At 43.1% G+C, this 16274-nt stretch overlaps 1 protein-coding gene across 1 annotated transcript in view; it reads right to left on the reverse strand.

The window, feature by feature from the left end:
- Nucleotides 1-4827: 4827 nt before the first annotated feature.
- Nucleotides 4828-16274, reverse strand: part of LOC120021895 (regulator of G-protein signaling 3-like) — a 145681-nt gene continuing 134234 nt past the window's right edge. Inside the window, exon 11 of the mRNA XM_038965735.1 lies at nucleotides 4828-4848. Coding sequence (XP_038821663.1) covers nucleotides 4828-4848 — 21 coding nt within the window. The remainder of the gene's footprint in view (nucleotides 4849-16274) is intronic.

Genomic DNA, 16274 nt, shown 5'->3' on the forward strand with positions numbered 1-16274 from the left:
ACAATTTGAATAAGTGATGAGATAGTGCATGTTATACAATGGGTGGGTTTAATCCTGGATTCTGATTGGTTAAAACCCCATTCCAGCCGTTGTCTATTCCACAAGTTACCACCGGCTAAAGCTATGACGTTAAAATGCCTATTTACTCTGTTCCATCTCACTGCACAATCCACTGTCTCATCAGCCCAGCCAGGCAAGTTATAAACTTGATCTCCACTATAAAATGCATCTAGGCATTATCTCACATTTCTTTTAGAGTGGCATTTGGTTTTCAACAGCGGAGATTTGTATAAACCTTGCTGTCTGTCTCTCTGACAGTTGCAACTGACAGTTGCAACTGACGAAACAGACAGGCAGACAATTCTTCTCAGCAAGTTGAAATCATGAATCAGCTGGCATAATTTTTATGGATATATACAAAGAAATGTCAACAGGTGGAACAAAACAAAATGCATTGTGTTAGCTGTGTTGTTGGCTAGCTCCTCTGAACAACAGTGTCCCGACGAGAGAGCACATTTTCTATGCAAGGCGAAATCATTAACTCACTGTTATGGATGTCTCCAAATAAATGTCACTAGAAAACAGCTTCAACAAATGCAAATACAGCTACTACTCTTATTCTGGCTGCACTGTTTGGCGTGACTGTAAGTTAGCCGTAGTTAGCTAGCTAGCTAGAAAGCAAGGGATAAGAACGTTGCCAGCCAGAATGGCACTGGAACATTTAGAACCAATGACTGGCGTAGGTACAGAACAAAAATACTTCACTGGGTTGCGGCTCTGGCAACCGAACCAATAGATCAAAGAACCAACTGGCTTGGGTAGCTACCTTAGATTTGTGTTGGGACTATAACTAGTGGAAGGATGAAATAGTGTGAATAAACTCGTCAAAATAATGTTTTTTAGGAAAATAGGTCAATCATTATTTGAACGTGTTGGTAACCTGTTGAATAAAAGTGATAATGCCCTGGAAGTCGGTGTTTGGAGGATATATTGGCACGGTTTGCCGGCCCTCGACTTCATCTCGGGGCTAACAACACCTGTGCCAATATATCCTCCAAACACCGGCTTCTCGGGCATTATCACTTAATTAATCAAAATCTCCTTAATACCTGTGAAGCAATAATCTGTACACTACCTCCACATACTACAGCAGAGCTGCATGGTTCCCCGACAATTCGCGTTCCAGCTCCTCACACAGTGGGATAGCCGTTTCCTCAGACCAGAGGAACAACAAAAGGGTTAGATCCAGGCTACAGTGCATTCGGAAAGTATTCAGACCCCTTGACTTTTTTCACATTTTGTTACAGCCCTGTTCTAAAATTGATTTACATTTATTTTTTCATCAACAAAAAATAAAATCCTCATCAGCCTACACACAATACCCCATAATGACAAAGCACATTTTATTTAGCAAATGTATAAAAAAACAAAAACAGAATTACCTTATTTACATAAGTATTCAGACCCTTTCCTATGAGACTCGAAATTGAGCTCTGGTGCATCATGTGTCCATTGATCATCCTTAAATGTTTCTACAACTTGATTGGAGTCCACCTATGGTAAATTCAATTGATTGGACATGATTTTGAAAAGCACACACCTGTCAATATAAGGTCCCACAGTTGACAGTGCATGTCAGAACAAAAACCAAGCCATGAGGTCGAAGGAATTGTCCATAGCTCCGAGACAGGATTTTGTTAAGGCACAGATCTGGGGAAGGGTACCAAAAAAGTTCTGCAGCATTGTGGGTCCCTATGAACACATTGGTCTCCATCATTCTTAAATGGAAGACGTTTGGAACCACCAAGACTCTTCCTAGAGTTGGCCGCCCGGCAGAACTGAGCAATCGGGGGAGAAGTGCCTTGGTCAGGGAGGTGACCAAGAACCCGACTGTCACTCTGACAGGGCTCCAGAGTTCCTCTGAGGAGATGGAAGAACCTTCCAGAATGACAACTATCTCTGCAGCACTCCACCAATCAGGCCTTTATGGTAGAGTGGCTAGATGGAAGCCACTCCTCAGTAAAAGGTACATGGCAGCCCGCTTGGTGTTTGCCAAACGACACCCTTACGGTGAAGCATGGTGGTGGCAGCATCATGCTGTGGGGATGTTATTCAGCAGCAGAGACTGGGAGACTAGTCAGGATCGAGGGAAAGATGAATAGAACAAAGTACAGCGAGATCCTTGATCAAAACCTGCTCCAGAGCACTCATGACCACAGACTGGGGCGAAGGTTCACCTTCCAATAGGACAATGACCCTAAGCACACAGCCAAGACAACGCAGCGGTGGCTTCGGGACAAGTCTTTGAATGTCCTTGAGTGGCCCAGCCAGAGCCCGGACTTGAACCCGATCTCTGGAGAGACCTGAAAATAGCTGTGCAGAGACGCTCCCCATCCAACCTGACAGAGCTTGAGAGGATCTGCAGAGAAGATTGGGAGAAACTCCCCAAATACAGGTGTGCCAAGCTTGTAGCGCCATACCCATGAAGATTCATGGCTGTAATCGATGCCAAAGGTGCTTCAACAAATACTGAGTAAAGGGTCTGAATACTTATGTAAATGTGATATTTCAGATTTTATTTTTAAGACATTTGCAAACATTTCTAAAAACCTGTTTTTGCTTTGTCATTATGGTGTATTGTTTGTAGATTGAAGAGGTAAAAATGAACGTAATTCATTTTAGAATAAGGCTGTAACGTAACAAAATGTAGAAATATCAACGGGGTCTGAATACTTTCCGAATGCATTGTATATATAGCCCTGCGCCCCAATGGCTGTATAGCAGTGGTCCACAGCAGGAACACTCTCTCACATGCTCCACTGAGAAGAGACACCAGTGGGCCTGCCAATGTACACTCCCAGGCCAAGGGGTTCAGAGCGGAGGAGGGATGATGGTGTGGGGTGATGGGGGGTTGATCGGTCACACACACACACACACACTTACTCACACTCATGGATGCACATATGCCACCCATGCACACACACACGCACACTCACACACATACACACACACACCTAATCTATGTATCCACGATGTGACATGGCACTCAGTGAGGGTTGTTGTGGTTCAGAACATCAGCTGGCAGTCACACCGCTGGCCTGCTGTTCCCTGATAACAGAGAGCTGGGATATGGCATGAGTAGAAAGAGAGAAGGAGAACACACACATTCTCATACTCTCATGTTTCTCGCAAACATTGAACACAAATAAACACTCTACACAAATACGGTACATATTCACACATACAGCACATACAAACACTACCACAGAAATACACATTAAGAACACCCGATCTTTCCATGACATAGACTGACCAGGTGAATCCAGGTGAAAGCTATGATCCCTTGTTGATGTCACTTGTTAAATCCACTTCAATCAGTGTAGATGAAGGGGAGGAGACAGGTTAAAGAAGGATTTCTAAGTCTTGAGACAATTAACACATGAATTGTGTATGTGTGCCATTCAGAGGGTGAATGGGCAAAACAAAAGATTTAAGTGCCTTTGAATGGGGTATGGTAGTAGGTGCCATGCGCACCGGTTTGTGTTTAAAACAGTAACACTGCTGGGCTTTTCACACTCAACAGTTTCCCGTGTGTATCAAGAATGGTCCACTACTCAAAGGACATCTAACTGTGTGAAGCATTGGAATCAACATTGGCCAGCATCTCTGTGAAATGCTTTCGACACGTTGTATTGAGGCTGTGCAATTCAATATTAGGAAGGTGTTCTTAATATGTTGTACTCTCAGTGTACAGTGCACACAAACAAAAAACACACTCAAACATTCTGTAAAACAACCCACAAAAAACAACTTAATTCACACATAGAATGATGTACACATACACTAAACTAACTGCTGCTCAAAACACTGCAATCAATTCAAACTGCAAAGCAGCCTAGAGTAAAGCCCTCAAGGTGAAGGGTTGGCCCCCAGTCTGTTAGTCCTTGTATACACAACCTCCGTTCAGCAGTTCACTCGTGCTGCCCTGGACTTAATCATGCATCCCCTCTTTCTCCTCCACCAAAAAACCTACTTGACTATTCCCCTTTGGACAATGTCCAGCCTTCTCCTTCTTTCCTTCAGGCCTGCTTTCTTTCTTTCCCTCGTTCCATTAAAGCAGGTCTGGGTTTGTGTGAACCCTTTAGACCCAGTTTCCTGACGTTGTGTAGTCTGTTGGGGAGAGGGGGGACCGAGGAGGAGAGGAGAATGGGGGGAACAGGATAGGACAAAAAGCATAGTACAAGGCTTCTCTGTGTTCTCTCCTGGGGGCATGGAAGCAACAATGGGTCTTGGTGAAAATGGACAAAAAAGTGGAAAAAAATAAAAACAGGCCTAATGGAGGACATAGGAGGTTTTCCGGGACAGAGGTTAAACATAAAGCTATCCTCGATGAGTGAATATCCTCAAATGCAACCCAATATCAAAGTTTGAGTCCATTGTTGGATGAGGTAAAGACAGGAGAAAGTTGAAGTGTAAGTTCGTTACAACAAAGGCAAGTTTCAACTTTCCTTTCAACATGGCCGACTTTCGGACTTGTTCCTTTGTTTAATGCGAGTGCTTTGACATCACTGGCTTGATAGCACATTCCTGGCGCACATTGTTAAATTGTAATTTCTTTAATATCCTTAATGACATAATGTTTAAGTGTCCAGGGTTAGTGCTCTGTCCTTGTGCCTGGCACCGCTTCCTAGACCGACATTCTAAAACAAAGTTGGTTCAGACAGAGCTGTATGTAACTGTTACAGGGTGAATTTTTCCTATTGTGTTCCGTGTGTAACTGTAGATTTTCTCCTCCTAAGACATTCCATTGTTAGTCAGAAAGTCCCTTCAGATGTCACTCAACACCCACTGGAGAAGAGGAAAGGGCAAGAAAGATGGAGATATTGTCAGTGTCTCATGGGCACACAAATTGATACATACACGCATTGATACAAACACACACACACACACACGTTGATACACAAATGCACACACACACACACATACACATTCAGAAAAGTCCAATACAGTCTCACACAATCCACCAGTGTGTGTGTGTCGTTGATGATGAACTCAATGAACCACAGACAGGAAACACAACAACAAGCCACTCCTCACTCTAAGTGAAGAAAAGAATCAATAGGATGCTATCATGTACAATAAGTACAGCCCCATACCATTTGTTTGTGTGTGTGTTTGTGTGTGTGTGTGCATGCCTGCTTGTGTGTGTATGGGGGTGTGTGCGTGTATTATTTTTAATCTGACCCCCCCTCAGTCTCATCCTGCTGTTATTCAGCACTTTTTTAATTTGATTTATTTCACCTTTATTTAACCAGGTAGGCCAGTTGAGAACAAGTTCTCATTTACAACTGCGACCTGGCCAAGATAAAGCAAAGCAGTACGACACAAACAACAACACAGAGTTACACATGGAATAAACAAACGTACTGTAATGGGTGTCTAGTTCTTCCTCCTCCTCGGACGAGGAGAGGAGAGAAGGATCGGAGGACCAAAATGCAGCGGGTTGTGAATACATAATGAATTTATTGAAAGACGAAGACGAACACGAAAAACACTTGGAAAATTACAAAACAACAAAACGACGTAGACTGACCTAAAACATGAGAACTACATATAACATGAAGAACGCACGAACAGGTACAGACTACAACTAACGAACGAACAAACAAACCGAAACAGTCCCGTGTGGTGCAACCTACACAGACACGGAAGACAATCACCCACAAACAAACAGTGTGAACAGCCAACCTATATATGGTTCTCAATCAGAGGAAAACGTCAAACACCTGTCTCTGATTGAGAACCATATAAGGCTAATTACAAGTGACCTAAACATAGAAACACAAAACATAGAATGCCCACCCCAACTCACGCCCTGACCAACTAAACACATACAAAAATAACATAAAACAGGTCAGGAACGTGACACGTACAGTCAATAGCAAAATAGGAAAAAATCTATATACAGTGTGTGCAAATGAGGTAAGATTAGGGAGGTAAGGCAATAAATAGGCCATAGTGGCGAAGTAATTACAATTTAGCAATTAAACACTGGAGTGATAGATGTGCAGAAGATGAATGTGCAAGTAGAGATACTGGGGTGCAAAGGACAAAAAATAAATAAATAAATAACAATATGGGAATGAGGTAGTTGAATGGGATATTTACAGATGGGCTATGTACAGGTGCAGTGATCTGTGAGCTGCTCTGACAGCTGATGCTTAAAGTTAGTGAGGGAGATATGAGTCTCCAGCTTCTGTGATTTTTGCAATTCGTTCCAGTCATTGGCAGCAGAGAACTGGAAGGAAAGGCAGCCAAAGTAGGAATAGGCTTTGGGGGCGACCAGTGAAATATACCTGCTGGAGCGCTTGCTATGGGTGGGTGCTGCTATGGTGACCAGTGAGCTGAGATAAGGCGGGGCTTTACCTAGCAAAGACTTATAGATGACCTGGAGCCAGTGGGTTTGGCGACGAATATGAAGCGAGGGCCAGCCAACAAGAGCATACAGGTCGCAGTGGTGGGTGGTATATGGGGCTTTGGTGACAAAACGGATGGCGCTGTGATAGACTGTATACAATTTGCTGAGTAGAGTGTTGGAGGCTATTTTATAAATGATATTGCCGAAGTCAAGGATCGGTAGGATAGTCAGTTTTACGAGAGTAAGTTTGGCAGCATGAGTGAAGGATGCTTTGTTGCGAAATAGGAAGTCGATTCTAGATTTAATTTTGGATTGGAGATGCTAAATGTGAGTCTGGAAGGAGAGTTTACAGTTTAACCAGACACTTAGGTATTTGTAATTGTTCACATATTCCCTAGTCAGAACCGTCCAGAGTAGTGATGTTGGATGGGTGGGCAGATGCGGGCAGCGATCGGTTGAAGAGCATGCATTTAGTTTTACTTGCAATATAGCTGCACAGTATTGTCTTTTATCGATGGCGGTTATGATATCGTTTAGGACCTTGAGCGTGGCTGAGGTGCACCCATGACCAGCTCAGAAACCAGATTGCATAGCGGAGAAGGTACGGTGCGATTCGAAATGGTCGGTGATCTGTTTGTGAACTTGCCTTTCGAAGACCTTAGAAAGGCAGGGTAGGATAGATATAGGTCTATAACAGTTTGGGTCTAGAGTGTCTCCCCCTTTGAAGAGGGGGATGCAGGAGATGGCTTCTTCCTATCTGAGTAAGAACTTCCTGTGGTGTATAGGATGTTGTGAAACAATGTGGCTTGCTTCACATAGACCAACCAGGCTTCCTTAGACTCCAAAAAGCCACGCGGGTCATCTGCCTCAACATTATCGACGTTCCCAAACGGCTTTTCCAACCACTGATCAGCCTTGGTACGTATTTTCAGCCACAGCTTTGGCATGCCTTCCAGTCCCCAAGCTGCATCACACCCTTTTCCGTAAGGATGAAATTCCTGAAGGATTCTTAAAGGAAAAACATTTTTGATGGCGATGCGTCCATCTGACTATTATTAGCTATAGGAATTCTTCTCCATTCCCAGACTGCCTGTCAAAGGTAGCAGTGAGACCTTCATTACAGCCAGTGCAGCTATGATGAGAAATGCCTTTGACAGTGAAGTGAGAGGGAAAAGAGAGGGAAGGGGGGAGACAAGGGAGATGGAAGGGGAGACCTGAAGACCTGACCCCAAAACTAATCTCTGTTAACCTGAGGGGAATCGCAGAGGTGAGGTTCAGCTGTCAGTGAAACAAGGCAGTTTGTGAAAAGCTGTACCAGGAAAAGAGGGAAGAGGGGGACAGGGGAGGAATGGTGTAAACAGGGAGATATAGAGAGAGAGCAGCTGGGGAATGATGCGGGTCAGACATGCGCCCATACCTGGGTCACGGCGGGTCATCCTCCACCTCTCAGCAGAGGTAAACAACACCCAGATCCTGTTCTGTGGAGGCTGTGTGCGAGTTAGATCCCTACCCAATATATCACAACACCTAGCTCTTCATAAGATAACACTGGGACTATTTTGAAATCCGTTTCCCCATAAGGTAACAAAGTGCATGTACACATGATTTACTATGATATATCACAAATGAGCTGAACACCACCTAGCACGTCACAAAACAACACTATTGCTTTATAGCAGGCTTATAGGTTACATATTATAACCATGTAACCATATTGTAGTTGTATTTCCTACACATTATGTAATAGTAATGCATTTTAATCATAGAGTATTTTTCATTTACATAATCTCAAAGCTTTTATATGTTTCAAATACAGCATTATCTTGCTCTCCATAGAAGAAACAAATTAAGTAGAGTAGCACTGAGCCCAAGTGAAAGGTATCTAAACTGAGCAGTAAATTGCTCTGTCTTTATCATCAGCACACAGTAGTTACTCTGTCTACTTTGCTGCCTAAGCCAGAGAAGATATCACTAAAATGGCAGGGCAGAAGAATAGACTGTGTCACGTTGGTAACAAAGAGTCAGGAGACAGGCACAGGAATGTATAATAGGGGTTTTATTCAGCCCAAATTACGGCGTGCCGTGTAAAGGCACGGGGATGAAGACCAAACAAACATGTAACAAAAACACAGGGTCGAAACCCAAACAAAAGAGAGAGGAGTACCTTGAATAAATAACAGAAGCGCACGATAATTATCACACGGGACGAGACCCGTAATCATCTGCGCAATCCACAAGGGCACGACAGCCCAAAACACACAGCACAGGTACTCACACGCACAACAGACATAGTAATAATAATGGACAGCACCATGGTGAACAAAGGGCACATATATACAAATACAATCAGTGGGAATAGGGGCCAGGTGTGCGCAATGAAAGTTCCAGAGGGATCCGTGACAGACTGGCAGAGAAAAGGCAGAACAGTCTAAATTCCCAGGCTAGAGCATGCCCTCAACTCAACTCCAACCAAAAGTTAGTTTGTTACTATATTCATTGAGTACTGTGAAGCAAGTGCAGATACCAAAGTGAAAAATGCAAGCTGCTGGAAGGCAAATACTCTGTAAATATTATTTATGGCTATATCAAAGTGTTGCGACTTAAGTGACCTTTAATGAAGACCAATCCAAGACGAATGCAGACACAAACATCATCTTTAGCAACGATTTGGCTTCAAAGTTTGTTTTCGCTTGCTGTGTAAAATACCTCATCAGGAGCTACAGTACCATGAGAAGCTAAACGCTTTTGGATGATAACCAGAAATCCCTGATGTCATTATTTAGAATGTCATGTTTCTTCAAGCTCTTAACAATGCGAAGCCTGTTGGTTTTGGTATAATACAACCGTGACAACCGTCCTCATACTGCAGTGTTCAGTATTTGGCAGCTTCTCCAAACCTTCTAAAATATTGTCCTAATATGATCCTTATTTAAACATTGGTATTCCTGAAATTAGATTTCTAAAATAAAATAAGGGCTGAATAATGTGCTTATTTTTGGGTCTGGGTAAGTGACTTGACGTGAACCAGTAGCATACAGCGAGTGAACCGTTTCATAACATTATCCTTCCCTAGAACAGACAAAAAAACAAACAGGTGTTGTCACCATTGGCCTCCATGCTAAATATGGAGACATGAACGCGGGTAAATTATGGTCATATTATGTTCAGATGAGTTATGAAACTGGGACGACGTAATGCACTCCATGAGGTAGTTAGAGTCATGAACATGGACAGGCCAGGTAAGAGGTAAAAGGATAGAGAAGGGATAAAAAGAGTTGACATGGAGAATATGACATGGATTTTGTACTGTGCAGTATACAGATTACTACTTGTCAATGTCTGGCCATCAATACGATCTATTGGCTGTAATAACTGCACTTTCTGTTGTTGTTCAAGGTGCTGTAGGACATGCTCCAAATGGCACTCTATTCCTTATATAGTCCTATAGAGCCATATGGGTCCTGGTCAAAAGTAGTGCACCAAATAGGGAATATGGTGCTACAGTATTTGGGACGTAGCTGTGTTCTCTCTGTGGGATCAGTGTGCTACACACAGAGGGGGATGAAGACCCCTCAACTGGCTGTCTAACACACCCCAAACACCACACCAGGAGTCAGGGTGACATAGGGATGGAATTAGCTGGCATCCACTCAGGAAGGGAAAAGGGTTACAGAACAGGCACTAATGAAGGAGATGATGAAGGGAGAGAGAGAACGAGTGACACGGTGGGCAGTGGAGGGGGGGACAGAGGTATGATAGAGAGAGAGAGATTGACAATGACAGAGAGAGGGAGAGGGAGAAAAAAGAGGAAGGGAGAGATAGCAATGAACATTTGAGAAAATAAGCAATAAACCATTATCACCTTTCACCTCCAGCCCCAACTAACCTTACAACTTTGGGTAAAACTTGAAACTTGAAACTAGACTGCATGGAAGTGTGTGTCGAGTGTGCCTGAGTTAGTGTGTGTTTATCAACAAGTGAACGGCTTGTTCACTGACACAGTGAGTGTGTCCCATCCCTCTCTACACAATACTTGCCAAAGCACTGCTATGGCAACCGGTGCCATTAATGCACCGAAAAGGCAGTATCAACCTACACACACACATACACACAATCACACTGCATGAAGAGTGAAGAAAGGGGCCTGCTGGATTTTCTCCTCACAGCAGCCAGACGTCAAGGGATACTGTGTTGTGGACATTTTGTTGTGGTCACCACACACACTCGTATGCCAACCTACGCCTGTGTACTACACACTTTGAGGGAAGTGAGGTAAATAGTGACAAGAGGTTTGTCGGGAAGAGAGGAGCTGGACGGAGAAGCTACATCCCTCCCTCACTTGGCAATGGCAGTCCTGTCAACATTTCAATTCTCATCTGAATTTTGGCCCTGGGTTACTGTTAAGTTGAGTACATTATGTGCATAGAGATTTCAAAAAGCTCTATGCACATAAAACATGATTGGGATGAGGTCTGAGTGCACTGCCCATCTCTCCCTGCCAGTCTCTCTGCTCTCAAGCCCTTTATAAGGCCTTAGAAGCAAATCCCCACACACCAATGTTCCTCTACACTGTTCCTGAATCAGTGCCAAGCGACATTTTGCTCTAAATTGGTAAAGATACACTGTTCCCACAGCCCATTCCCACTGTCTCACAATGCAGCTGCTAAGACCACAGCATGCCAAAGCATTGGAGAAATCCAGCCAGGTCACCCGTGAAACAAGTCAGTAACACGGCCATCCATGTCTGAGGACGTCGGGAGATGATGTGGAAACTGGCCACTAAGGGGCAATAACAAGCGCTGTTACCTTCAAGTTGGTTTCAGTTTTGCTGGGTTGTTGTGGACGGGGATGGCGGATAGGCGGAAGCATCTGCCTATGGTGCAAAACTTTGCATGTTTGAATCCAGCAATAAAAATAACAAACAGATATGTGATGGGTGTATCCCAAACCTTAACCATTTGGAGTTAATGCCTCGTCATTAAGATTTTGGAGTTACTGTAATGCCTAAACTTAACCCTAACCATAACAATTCTGAGTTAATGCCTTAACTTATCCTTGAACACTTTCTAAATTTGACGCTTGGAACAACTTTGAATTTGAAGTTTGAGAAACACAAATGTCTAATTCTGACGTGAGACTGTGAGAGCTTGTTGGAGGAATCAGTCACATAATCAATGCTACAAAAGAAACAATAGGATTCTCTTCATTAGCTGGGGATAACCAAGCCACTGTGGCAAGGATTTAAGAAAACATGTCAGAATAAGTCCCCTGTATAGGTCTGTAGGGCCTGAGGGGCTGAAGGACTGAGCTCCTGTAGAGCCCTATAGAGCGAGAGGGAGCTAATGCAGGGGTGACCTTGATGTTAAGGTCGAGAGGGTTGGTTAGTGGGATGTGTACTGGTCCACACGGTAGCACCGCAACCTGGTGAGGATTGGAGTTGGAACCTCTGGACAGACCACCTGGCTTCATTCTGCAGACTAATGGGCGTAGGCATTCAGAATGGCGGTTTACAATGGCTACTTCCCAAGGTAATAAGATGCCATTTGGGACGAAGTCCATAACCTGGTAGCCTAATACTGATTCCCAAGTTGACCTTCAGCTCCAAGGTACTAGATCTTAAAGGATTATATTATAGGACAGGTACAGTTGAAGTCGGAAGTTTACATACATTTAGGTTGGAGTCATTAAAACTACTTTTTCAACCATTCCACAAATGTCTACTTAATGCATGACACAAGTGATTTTTCCAACAATTGTTTACAGTCAGATTATTTCACTTATAATTCACTGTATCACAATTCCAGTGGGTCAGAAGTTCACATACACTATGTTGACCATGCCTTTAAACAGCTTGGAAAATTCCAGAAAATTGTCATGGCTTTAGAAGCTTCTGTGAGGCTAATTGACATCATTTGAGTCAATTGCAGGTGTACCTGTGGATGTATTTCAAGGCCTACCTTCAAACTCAGTGCCTCTTTGCTTGACATTATGGGAAAATCAAAAGCAATCAGCCAAGACCTCAGAAAAAAAATTGTAGACCTCCACAAGTTTGGTTCATCCTGAAGGTACCACATTCATCTGTACAAACAATAGTACGCAAGTATAAACACCATGGGACCACGCAGCCGTCATACCGCTCAGGAAGGAGACGCGTTCTGTCTCCTAGAGATGAACATACTTTGGTGCAAAAAGTGCAAATCAGTCCCAGAACAACAGCAAAGGACCTTGTGAAAATGCTGGAGGAAACAGGTAAAAAAGTATCTATATCCACAGTAAAACGAGTCCTATATCGACATAACCTGAAAGGCCGCTCAGCAAGGAAGAAGCCACTTCTCCAAAACCGCCATAAAAATGCCAGACCACGGTTTGCAACTGCACATGGGGACAAAGATCATACTATTTGGAGAAATGTCCTCTGGTCTGATGAAACAAAAATAGAACTGTTTGGCTTGCAAGCCAATGAACACCATCCCAACCGTGAAACAAGGGGATGGCAGCATCATGTTGTGGGGGTGCTTTGCTGCAGGAGGGACTGGTGCACTTCACAAAATAGATGGCATCATGAGAGAGGAAAATGATGTGGATATATTGAAGCAAAATCTCAAGACATCAGTCAGGAAGTTAAAGCTTTGCTGCAAATGGGTCTTCCAAATGGACAATGACCCCAAGGATACTTCCAAAGTTGTGGCAAAATGGCTTAAGGGCAACAAAGTCAAGGTATTGGAGTGGCCATCACAAAGCCCTGACCTCAATCCTGTAGAACATTTGTGGGCAGAACTGAAAAAGCATGTGCGAGCAAGGAGGCCTTCAAACCTGACTCAGTTACACCAGCTCTGTCAGGAGGGATGGGCCAAAATTCACCCAACTTATTGTGGGAAGCTTGTGGAAGTCTACCCGAAATGTTTGACCCAAGTTAAACAATTTAAAGGCAATGCTACCAAATGCTAATTGAGTGTATGTAAACTTCTGACCCACTGGGAATGTGATGAAAGAAATAAGCTGAAATAAATCATTCTCTCTACTATTATTCTGACATTTCACATTGTTAAAATAAAGCGGTGATCCTAACTGACCTAAGACAGGGAATTTTAGGATTAAATGTCAGGAATTGTGAAAAACTGAGTTTAAATATATGTAAATGTTTGTAAATGTATGTAACTTCCAACTTCAACTGTATATCTCCTCCTGAGTGGTTCCTCTCAAGGTTTCTTCCTTCCAGGGAGTAATTACCTTGCAACTATGCTACTTCTTGCTCTTTGGGGGTTTAGGGAGGGTAATCAAAATAATTATAAAGTCTAGTGTACACGTGTACAGTACTTGCCACTGGAAGATCTCGGATCACATTTCTAAATACAGTGCATTCGGAAAGTATTCAGACCCCTTGACTTTTTCCACATTTTGTAACGTTACAGCCATTTCTAAAATGTTAAATAAAAATAAATCAATCTACACACAATACCCCACAAAGACAGAGAGAAAACAGGTTTTTAGAAATGTTTTCACATTTATATAAAAATAAAATAAAAAAACATAAATACCCGATTTACATAAGTATTCAGACCCTTAGCTATGAGACTCGAAATTGAGCTCAGGTGCATCCTGTTTGCATTGATCATCCTTGAGATATTTCTACAACTTGATTAGAGTCCACCTGTGGTAAATTCAATTGATTGGACATGATTTGAAAAGACACACACCTGTCGATATGAGGTCCAACAGTTGACAGTGCATGTCAGAGCAAAAACCAAGAATTATCTGTAGAGCTCCGAGACAGGATTTGGTCAAGACACAGATCTGGGGCAGGGTACCCCTGAGTAATCAGGGGAGAAGGGCCTTGGTCAGGGAGGTGACGAAGAACCCGATGGTCACTCTGACATAGCTCCAGAGTTCCTCTGTGGAGATGGGAGAACCTCAAATACAGGTGTGCCAAGCTTGTAGCGTCATACCCAAGAAGACTTGAGGCTGTAATCGCTGCCAAAAGTGCTTCAACAAAGTACTGAGTAAAAGATCTGAATACTTACGTACGTAAGTGTGACATTTTCATTTAACACTTAGAATAAATTAGCAAAAACTTCTAAAAACCTGTTTTTGCTTTGTCGTTATGGGGTATTGTGCGTAGATTGATGAGAGGGGGGAAATTATTTAATGAATTTTCGAATAAGGCTGTAATGTAACAAAATGTGGAAAAAGTCATGTGGTCTGAATACTTTCCAGATGCACTGTATGTAGTGCCTACAGAATTGATCTAAATTGCTAATGTAAATCTAAGCATTCAGAAGACTAATTCATATAATGTTAATATTAAAGATTAAGGCTGTGAATAAATGTCTCCTTAAGAGTTTGAATAGTTTCTTTGACATTGAGCTGTTCAACAAAGGGAGTCTCCGATTAGATTAGAGAACAGCCAGCTGGCTGGGTGGAGGCCAACACTGTAGTGGCTGTAGCTGGTGACCTGTCATTCCTCACATATCCCTCCCTCTCTCCTCTCCACTTGATTCTCTCCCTATCTCCCTCTCTCCTCTCCACTTGATTCTCTCCCTCTCTCCTCTCCACTTGATTCTCTCCCTCTCTCTCTCCCTCTCTCTCTCTCTCTCTCTCTCTCTCTCCACTTGATTCTCCCTCTCCCTCTCTCTCTCTCCACTTGAATCTCCCTCTCCCCCTCTCCTCTCCACTTGATTCTCCCTCTCTCTCTCTCCACTAGATTCTCTCTCTCTCCCTCTCTCTCTCTCTCTCTCTCTCTCTCTCTCTCTCCACTTGATACTCACTCACTCATTCAATCAGTCACTCACTCAATCACTCACTCTCTCCTCTCCACTTGGTTCTCTCACCCTCTTTCTCTCTGTTGTTTCCACTTGGTTACAAACACACACATAAACATTTCTGCAAGTGCTGGCCAAATGCATTATTGCATTACAGAGCTGTAATATTTGGCACCTTCGCAGTCGTGAAGAACAGTAAATAATGAAAACAGTTTGTCAGTGTGCAGGGCCAATGTCTACCATTTCCAAATGAAATGGCATATAAAAAGTTAAACAAAAGCACACAGAGTCCTCTAGTTTAACTATGGCCTGTATTATCTCTTGGAAAACCGAGCAGTAAAACAATAAAGCAGGGAGGTTTTGACAGACAGCCAACGTTACAGAGAAAGGCCTCCACATCAGAACATTCTGACACTCCTTCATAAGCCCATGACAACCTCATTCTGATCGCTCTTCTAAGAAGACCCGCTATTGTAGTCACCCTGCGAGCCTGCTCTTCCCCTCTCATGTCAGAGCCAAAATGTCTTCCACTCTTCCTGCCTGTCAAGCGGCATCCCCTTGGAGAATGCATATATTTAGCTAGCATTCTCCCAGATCTAAATGTGTCCATCCTCAAGTCTCACAGTATATTTACCCCAGCACACTGAAGTGCATTTGGATCATGCTTTATCCATTACATCTATCTTTATCTGGGTTGGCATTCATGCCATGTAGAGCACCACACAAGCATCCATTAAGTTGTCTTTATAACCTAGCATCATGCGCTAACCTTGGAGAATAATGCAGCAGGTTTGAAGAGTAAATATGTCACAGGCCAATACTCATCCCTACCAAATCCACTTAGATAAAGCTAATGCAGGACAAATGTACTAACACTTAGCTGAACAGGGTGAGGTGGGGAACATGGAACTGTGTTATCAGGCCACATACCTTCTGGAATTGCGTTTCTAGACCACTCAGGAATGGGTATAAATACAGAGAGGTGGCCATTGTGACTGTGGGCGAGTACAAAATGGCTCCCTATTCCCTACGCTGTACACTACTTTTGGCCAAAGCTTCATAGGATGGAATTCAAACCATCGTTTATGAACAACATT

This window comes from Salvelinus namaycush, chromosome 26 (genome assembly GCF_016432855.1).
Source record: "Salvelinus namaycush isolate Seneca chromosome 26, SaNama_1.0, whole genome shotgun sequence".
Taxonomy (NCBI): domain Eukaryota; kingdom Metazoa; phylum Chordata; class Actinopteri; order Salmoniformes; family Salmonidae; genus Salvelinus; species Salvelinus namaycush.